This window comes from Zea mays, chromosome 5 (assembly GCF_902167145.1).
Source record: "Zea mays cultivar B73 chromosome 5, Zm-B73-REFERENCE-NAM-5.0, whole genome shotgun sequence".
Classification (NCBI taxonomy): Eukaryota; Viridiplantae; Streptophyta; class Magnoliopsida; order Poales; family Poaceae; genus Zea; species Zea mays.
The window spans coordinates 118378681-118388073 of record NC_050100.1 but is presented as its reverse complement, the minus strand read 5'-3'; the positions used below and the strand labels follow the sequence as shown (position 1 = coordinate 118388073).

General features: G+C 42.1%; 1 protein-coding gene across 2 annotated transcripts; it reads left to right on the top strand.

The window, feature by feature from the left end:
- The first annotated feature begins 3704 nt into the window (after positions 1–3704).
- Positions 3705–8319, top strand: LOC100304261 (Protein WVD2-like 5). 2 transcript variants are annotated; one of them, NM_001165704.1, is made up of 8 exons: positions 3736–3846; positions 3964–4253; positions 4372–4521; positions 4974–5035; positions 5417–5576; positions 5666–5737; positions 5828–5938; positions 7734–8319. In NM_001165704.1, the coding sequence occupies exons 2-8, from the start codon at positions 4026–4028 to the stop codon at positions 8115–8117; spliced, it is 1167 nt and encodes a 388-aa protein (NP_001159176.1). In that variant the 5' UTR covers positions 3736–3846; positions 3964–4025; the 3' UTR covers positions 8118–8319. The 2 variants fall into 2 exon arrangements, with proteins under 2 accessions (NP_001313534.1, NP_001159176.1); NM_001326605.1 differs by having other exon boundaries at positions 3705–4253.
- Positions 8320–9393: the final 1074 nt, after the last annotated feature.

The following is a 9393-nucleotide window of genomic DNA, read 5'->3' as shown; positions in this document are numbered from 1 at the left end:
CTTTCTTTCTCTTGTGCTCTTGTGATCAACACTCGATTGTAACCGTGGCAAGAGGCACCAATTGTGTGGTGGCCCTTGCGGGGAAGTTTTGTTCCCGGTTGATTGAGAAGAAGGAAAGCTCACTCGGTCCGAGGGACCGTTTGAGAGAGGGAAGGGTTGAAAGAGACCCGGCCTTTGTGGCCTCCTCAACGGGGAGTAGGTTTGCGAGAACCGAACCTCGGTAAAACAAATCCGCGTGTCACTCTCCTTATTTGCTTGCGATTTGTTTTGCGCCCTCTCTCGCGGACTCGTTAATATTTCTAACGCTAACCCGGCTTGTAGTTGTGATTATTTTTGTAAATTTCAGTTTCGCCCTATTCACCCCCCCTCTAGGCGACTATCACTGGGCAACCAAGGTCAATGACAATCGAAGTAAGTGATCTTTCCACCATGAGCAAGACGGAAGCAATCTGTATCTGAACCGCAATATGGACATGTCAATCTGCCATGTGTACTCCAACCGGTAAAAATAGCATACGCCATGAAGTCATGCACCATCCACAAATACGCAACTCGAAGTTTGAATATTGTTTATTAAAAACATCGTATGCTTCAACTCCTTTCCAAAGCTCCTTCAACTCTTCAATCAAGGGTTTTAACATGACATTGAGGTTCTTTCCAGGATAGTCTGGGCCAGGAATGATTTAGCAAAGAAATATAAATTCATATTTCATACAAAGAGAAGGTGGAAGGTTGTATGGAATAACAAATACGGGCCAACATGAGTATGATGATGTCATTTGACCAAAAGGTGTGAAGCCATCGGTCGCGAGGCCGATTCGAACATTCCTCGGATTAGCTGCAAAGTCTGGATCAAACGTGTTGAGAGCCTTCCAAGCATCCCCATCTGAAGGGTGCACGATTAGGTCATCGTTATCACGGACACCTTCTTTGTGCCATCGCACATGCATAGCGGTTTTTTAGATAGAAACAACCGTTTCACTCGAGGAGTTAGTGGCAAGTAGCGAAGCTGCTTATGTGCAACATCTGTCATCACCTTGTCACCCTCATCATTAACAACTTCCACAAATCTAGATTGTCCACATTTTAGACATTTTTTCTCTCCCGCATGCTCCTTCATGAAAAACATAAAATTATTTTTGCACACATCAATCTTTTCATAATCCATACCGAGACCTTTGATAATTGTCTTTGAATGGTACATGTCTTTAGACAACTTATTGGGCTTTGGGAGCACATCTCCTAATAACTTTAAAATCTCATTGTAACAATTGTTCGAGAAAAAAAAATACTTGGACTTAATGGCCATGAGCCGAGTCACAAAAGCGAGTATACTCACATCTGTGTGTTCATGCAACAGCTCTTCAGAATCTTTTAGTAGTTTAAAAAATCTGGAAACCTCTGGTGTGGCAGGATTCTCGGAGCTTAGGTTTAATTCTGGACGTAGCGAATCTAGCATCTCATGCATCACATCATCGCCAGCCCAATCATTGTTCTCCTCCTCTTCTACATTCCGGTTGGGTACTACCTCACCATAATGTTCCCACACCTCATATCTGGGCATAAATCCAAACTGACAAAGATCTAGGCTAACTCTTTCCTTATTAAGAAATATACTGTTTTCGTGCCGCCTACAAGGGCATCTGACAGTGTCGTTTAATGATAAGGAGAATACATGGTCCACAAAATCTTTGGTCTTGGCTACCCAATCATCAGAATAAAGTCCATTCCTACTCCAACCATTGTACATCCATGCATGGTCTTCAGCCGTGCCTGAGACTGTTAAACTGAACCATATCGTGAAAACATTATTCAACTTCGTCAAGGGTATAGGTCATACATGTATAGGCAAGGATAGGTTCTAAACCCACAACAAGCTAGCAGGACCCAAAAAAAATTCGGCAGCATAACCTCGCTGCCACTAAACAATATTACTTATATATAAAACAAAGAATGATATAATATTAATCAAATCAAACTAAGTACCACATACACTAATAAGGCAACTATTCTACGTACTAATATAATGTACTAATAAAACTAATAATATAATAGTACCACGTATTAATATGAAATTAATGCCTAAATACAATATGCCCCTAATTCTTAAATCACATATACCACTAATACATTAATGAAATCGAATTAAAACAATAATACTAATCACAAACAGTAATCAAACAAACACAATTACAAATATATACTAATTTGGGCGGCAACTAAATAACAACCGCCGAAAATAAGAAATAAAATATGCAAAAAAATTTTACCTCTCGATGCGGCGGCTCGACAACGACGGTGGAGTGGTGGCGGCTCGGAGTGGCGGGCAGCCCGGCGGGCGGGCGAGCGGCGGGTTTGGGAGAGGAGAGAAAGAATAGAGAAGAAGAAGGGTCCGACGGTTTTTAAAAACCTTATTTTCGGCGGCTGTGTCAGTGGTCGCCGAAAACAATCTTATTTTCGGCGGCCAGGGATGTGCCGCCGAAAATAATGTAGGTCGCCGAAAATGATCCACGGTGCTGTTGTGGCGGCTCTGGGCCGAACGGTCCGCGACCTGGCGGCAGAAGCGGGTGCCTTCCATGCATGCTGTCCGGACGGTCCGAGCTCTGGGCCGAACGGTCCACGATGGCGCAGGGTCATTTTCTTCTCCTTGTATGACCTAAATCGCGCCCCACGGGATAGAGACCTTAGGGTGCTTCGGGTCAGCAAGTCACCCGGGGCATCCAGACGACGTAGAGTCGCCTAGAAATTAAGAGATCAATTTGAGAAAGATATCTTGATTGAAGTAGGTCGGCAGGCCACCCTAGGACGGATCTAGATGACGTAGAGTCGAATAGAGGTGGATATGCGGAAAGCTACAACTAAAGCTACGCTACATCTATTCCTATAGCAGGAAAAGTAAATAAAGTAGATAAGTTCGATTGGAATGTGTCCCGAGGTTCTCAATGTCGTACCCCTTTATATTTATAGGGGAGGACGTTTGGACCTTTTCCTAGGAGATAGCTAACACTCCCACATGATTAAATAGATAACCACACATGAGATAAGGATAATCTAATCGCGGGACATACGGACTGTCCGGGCCCAAGGGCTGACCGTCTACCACTTTTGGTGCTCAACAAGTAGATTCAATTTCTTCAAAATAAAGGGATCCAAACGATCACTAACTATATTTTAGAGATATTTATTTGTTGAACGATCTACTACCTCTATCTTTAAATAATAGTTACTATAACATTCATGCTCAGCAAAAAAAACCTTATATTTAACTAAAGATGGTAACTATTTTTTATTAGGCATGCTTTTTCTAGGTATACCTACATCACTACAGCAGTACTAATTTCAATAGAGAAAATTCAATATATTTTTTAGTCTTTGAACTAAAGATGATTATGCTCTATATATTATTAGAATAAAGGGATTATGTATTATAAATATTAACATTTTTTTATATATTTGTTAAATATAAAAGTAGTTAATTTCTAGAAATGAGATTCGACAACTATTTTAAAACACATGGATAAACTTTTTCACTTTAGATCACAAGCTTCATTTTCTAAGGATTTAAGCACAGGGAATCTTGAATTTAAGAACTGGAGACAAAAAGCTAAAAGGAAACACAGTATAGAAAAACAAACGGAAAAAGGAAACACTGAAAAGACAGCGGGATTGGAAACGTGTAACCACCTCCAGCCTAAACACAGTCACCACCACCTACACCCCCGTTGTCTCCTCTCCTTCCATTGCCACAGTCGGCCTTCTCCGTGGAAGCCGGCGGGCCGCCGCCTCCTTTGTCCCTGTCGTCGTGCTCTTCCGTACCGCCATTCCCTAGCACTGTCCACGGGCGAGGTAAAGAAACCATCTTTCCACCTTCTCCCACCCCCTCCGGACCCATAGGTGCCACCGGCATTTGTCTTGCGATTGCTTGGCCCAGATCTGCGTGCATTCGGCATTTCTCGTGCGTAGATCTCGCGTGTACGGTGTACCTCGTTTCCCTCGGCGGGTGGATCAGTGACGGCTTGGTCGAGATGGACGATGTGGTTGATGACATCATCTGTGGAACGGATGCGGCGGTTGCCGTCGAGGATGGGGCCAGTGGGACGCCCGCAATGCCTAGCTTAGGGTGCCAGGGTGAGGAAGAGCATAGGAAGGGCAATGAGGACAACTCAGGTGAGAGCGAGGTGATTAACCCGCCAGAAGAGGCTGGCGGGGAGGCCACCTCGCCCCTGGAAGGCAGGAAGCCTCGCCTTTCCAAGGTGAGCTCTTGACGGCGATGTCTTGTAATGTTTTTTGTGGCTATCTTCTACCTATAGGTAGTAAATGATACCATCTGCAGTTGTACTGATTACCATTTCGTTTATGATGTGATTTTAGGGGAATCAAAGCCATGTACCTAAGGCTGTCAAATCTAAGAGTCCAAGGAGTGGAGATGAAAATCAGACAAGGAGAAAAGCTCCCAACTCTTCTTTTCCTAAGGCACCCATTGTCCAGGAGTCCCATGGTGACTCTGGTGTCGGCAGTAATGTAAGCAGTTCTACATTATGATGCAGTTTGTTTCAACATCTTCACTAGTCAGTGAAAGAGCCTGTAGCCTAGTGGTTGAAAGTCCTTTAGGCCTTGTTCGTTTGTCCAGGATTCCACCTAGGAATCGTTCCAGGTGATCAAACCTTATATAAATTACATAAGCAACCTGGCCCAGAATCGTTCTAGGTCCCTTAGTAGCACCTCTAGGTCCTCGGTTCAACTCCCTGTGGAAGTGAATTTAGGCTGGTTAAAAAGACCCTCTGAGTGTTTTTCTCGGCCTGCAAGGTTGAGGTCTTCTACCTTAATAGGCTAATAGCACAGCCCTGGGCCCTGGGGAGGTCACCCCCAGTGGGTTGAACCTTTTTTTAATATATTCACTAGTTATGGATATCTAAAATCAGCTTCCTGCCCAATCTAGTCGGATCTTACATGACTTGTTTCACTTTTATCAGAAAGCTGGCAAGAATGAGTCTCACTCATCCCCAATTGATGCAGCATTGCCCGATGAGTCCAAGTAAGTTGCTTCTTTCCTTTCTATCAAGATCAGAATAACTTGGGAGAAGGAATGTATATATACTAAGTGTTTTAGTATATATGCCCACAAATCCTGGTGCACCATAGACTGGATATAAAACTATAAAGGGCGTACCCAGTGCCGTAGGCTTCCCGCACTGTGCAGGGTCTGGGGAAGGGTATCTTTAGTCGCCAAGCCTTACCTGCTTAATATGCAGAGGCTGGGGCTCGAACCCAGGACCTTCCGGTTACAGACGGTAGGCTCTACCGCTGCACCAGGCTGCCCTTCACTGGATATAAAACTATGACTACTCTAAAATCATCTTATACGGCTATATATTTGAAGAGTCACTTATGCTATTTATACTTAACTCCAATCCAGGGAGAAAAGGAAAACTCAAAAGCCACCAGCACAGCTCTCTTCCATCAAAAGAGATGAAGAACAGTCAAATGGTGAGAGTGCAAAGCCTCGAAAAGTTGGAAGCACGCCATCATATGGTTTCACCTTCAAGTGTGATGAGAGATCTGAAAAAAGACGAGAGGTAAACTGTGTTTAGCTGTTTTATTTTCTGATTCCATTTTGAAATATGTATGTTGACAATTTTGTTTACCCAATTCTGCAATCAAACAGTTCTATTCGAAGCTTGAGGAGAAGATTCATGCAAGAGAGTTAGAAATAAGCAATTTGCAAGCCAAGTCAAAGGTACCCTTATTTGCCCTTCTTTTGGGAAATGCTGCCTTCCAACATACATCTCTTATGTTTTTTGCTGATATATTTCTGTAAAATGCACAGGAAACTGAAGAAGCAGAACTCAAAATGCTGAGAAAGAGTTTGAATTTCAAGGCAACACCAATGCCAAGCTTTTATAAGGAACCAACCCCTGCCAAGGTTGAATTGAAAAAGGTAACTTAGTGATTATGGCGCGTTTGGCAATTTTGCGTGCCTTGCTCGCCTCACCTTGCCAAGCAAGGCCAGCTTTGGCAGGAGTGGAAAACAGATCTTGCTTGCTCAGTTTGGCGTGCAAAAACCTTGAAATCATGAGCCCCCAGAACAATAGAAAGAAAACCAAACGCTACCATCCTGTCAACTTGTGTAGTAGTTAGGCAAGGTGAGGGAGCTGCAGGACCCTATGACTCATGGCTAGCCATAGTATCTTATGCTGAGTGAACTCATGGCTGATATGCCTTATGAGCATGTGTGGAATCATCACTCACACAATGTGAATTCCGTGGGTTTTAGTCATCCACTGCCTTTCTTGCCTTTTCAGAATACATACTCCACACAATCTTTTTTTTTTAAAAAAAAAGAGGCAAAATTAAAACTACCATATAGTTGAGCTGGAACCTGGAAGCCTTATTTTCTTCCGATGTAAAAACCTGTTATCTGAGTGGAGATGGTAACCGCAGTTGGATAGTTTGCTTTTCTCTATTTACGACTTTCCGGATGCAATTACATGTGTGTACTAATCACTAAGGTGCCGTTTGGTTCATGAAATGTAATGTAAATGGTAACGGTAATGATTCACACTCGGTTGTCAGTGCTGACAAGTTCGAATAGGACGGTATCAATTTCTAGTGTGGTGTCGGATTACGATTGGACTTAACCAAACATGGTTTAACGTTATCGGTTACCGTTCACGTTATAAATATGTGAACCAAACAACACCTAAATGTGCTGTTCTTGATCATCTTGAGTGGCAGAATTTATACAAGGCCTTGACATGAATAATACAGGAATTCAGGAACACAGACTTGTTTGGCTTCATAACATCCACAGAAATACTTATTTCCAGTGGGAACATACTAAAATAAAGTTAATCTCTTGTTAACGGAAACTTGATAATTGTTTAGTGACTAGTGGCTGCCTAAAAGCCAAATTATGCATTCCATCAGCACTCAGCAGCTTCCAGGCTTGTAGGGCAGATGAGGTACTGGAACGAGTAGAGGCTAGGCCTGCTATCTAAATGGTTAGCACTTAGCAGGGCTCGCGTAGCGACTGAGGTCAATCCCCTTTGTCAGCTGTGGTCTTGAGTTATACGTGTAACCACTTTAGGTTCTTTCAGCGACATGCACATGGACCCAAGCATGTGGCCTGGGCACTCGGTTGCACGTTTAGGGCAGCAGCCTTCTGGATGTTTCTCCGTCTGTGCGTGAGAATCTTAAATCTTGGGCTCCGTTTGGATCCTTTGAATTGAATTCATTTCTAATAATTGTAATTTAGGCATAGATCAATTAAGCTAATATGATTTTATGCGGAATATATTTGACAAAAATTACCGTTGGCCATACAGGGAAATATTTATGTATTACATTTCTACTATAAGGGAGCGAGTCGAAAAGTGTGTTATATTTGCAAGTAGAAACATAGCTTGGGGATACATAAAATAATTTTCATTTTCCTCCCTATAAATTTGAGATAAACTTATATTTGAACTTTGAAAAGTGGCAGAATGTCAAAGTCCAAGCAAAATAACCTACTCTACAAAGTAAATTTCAATTCCTCTAAAAATGAATGGATTCAAATGGCCTGCAATGCCGTGGTGGGGTAGTCTCTCTCCCCCACCCCTGGACCCTGGTATGTTTATTTCTGATGTATAGTGGATGCCCTTTTTTTTGTCTACATGCACATATTATTGGACATATATGGAGTTTATATTTCAGACAAACCTTATTTGTTCCAGCATTGGTATTTGTTGTAGATCCCCCCAACCAGAGCTAAATCACCAAAGCTTGGTCGGTCTAAAAACAAGTCCATATCAGAGACTGAAGAAAATACTACTACGGACCAACCTGCCCGTCTGAGCCTTGACGAAAAGGTTTCTCAAAACGGTGTGAAAAAACCAACCCCGTCGAGTTCAGCAAAGAAGCCCCAGAGAAAGTCACTCCCCAGGCTGCCATCTGAAGAAACTTGTCCGCTTGATGCCACCTCAAGGCAGCTGAAGAACAACAAACTGGATGAAGTTAATGCTCAGGAGACAGGATCAGCTACAGGGCAGGTACAAGGAAGTGAGACGGAAACAGATTCTGTTCAGAGCGCAACTCAAGCTGGAGCTAACCCTGATGAACAGAGTGTCGCTCAGTGAACAGAGTGTCGCTCAGTGAAGATCTCGGTGGCCAAGCCAAGTGATTTGTGATGGATGGTGTGCCTTATCTTTGTGTGATGTTGTGCTTGTCTACTAGAGTGACTTGTGGCCTGTATCATGCTGTGTTATACTCCTGTTTTTGTTTTCCTGCGATTGAGCCTGTATGTTGCTTATCAATCTAGATAGCTTTTGTTCATAATCTACAGATATATCCAAATTGTCCTAAGTCATTTGCAGCTGGTCGCAAGTGCAGTCACCGTAAAATCCCTTAACGCCTGTATGGTTGGGTTTTGAGGTTGCTTTTGCTTCCCAAAAGCCTAACCAAAACGGCTGTTTTTTTTTAAAAAACTGTTTTTTCTGGTACAGTTTTTTAAAAGCATCTTAAACATTGTTTCTGGCTTTTTGAAATGGGTGAAATAAAGAACCCATAATTTTTTATGATAGAATAAGATGTGTATTTTTCACTTTTTTAACCAAACAGATTTTAGCCTTTTCATAGCTAATATTTCGTAACAGTTTTTTTCACAGCTCGTCTCACAATAACTTTTTCGCAAACCTACAACTCAAACAAACAAATCAACAAGACCTAATTGTAGTGCCTGCAGATGCTAACAACCTAATTCTGTAGTCCTGTCCATGTCCTGTTTGGGTTCGGCAATACGGTATTATTTCTCAGGTGTAAACCATTTCCGTTTGTAATTTAGGGTTTGTAATTTAGGGCTAATTTGACAACTCTATTTTTCTAAGGAATTATTATTTTCCAAAGGAAATTAGTTAGTGTGCGCAAGAATATTACTCCTTTATTTTACCTTTAGAAACTGCTGTTTGAGTAAAAAGCTAACGCCTGCATCAGCTAATCAGTGCTTGCTCTGCTGCGCATGCTCTCATGTACTTTTCTCTGCTACGCGATGCATATGCGGTGCTTGTATCCACACTAGTGGTTTGCGCGCGCCCATGCGCGCGTAGTGGCACGTGTTTTTTTTTATAATTTTGCAATGTCTTGATTCAGTTCATAATTCACATGAAATACAAATAAGAGGTGCATTGCATTTCTTAAGGATATGTGCAAGCTAATATCATTTACGTGTCATAAAAACAACATTCATAGTTTCGTAGCCTCCAGTATAGTTCTTGGTGCAAGTAAGATAAACATATAAATTACTAAAGCTGATGGATAAGGTTACCGTCCGGTTTTTTTTTCTTAGAAATTTGTTTTTTGATTTAAAGCTGGTACCTTCTGATAGAGCAAGACGTTCTCCGTGTCAAGCATTCATAC

Coding starts and splice junctions, on each gene's coding strand:
- LOC100304261 (NM_001326605.1), top strand. CDS start 4,026: ATGGACGATGTGGTTGATGACATCATCTGTGGAACGGATGCGGCGGTT. Junction 5,036..5,416: donor GCATTGCCCGATGAGTCCAA/GTAAGTTGCTTC, acceptor ACTCCAATCCAG/GGAGAAAAGGAAAACTCAAA. Junction 5,577..5,665: donor GATCTGAAAAAAGACGAGAG/GTAAACTGTGTT, acceptor GCAATCAAACAG/TTCTATTCGAAGCTTGAGGA.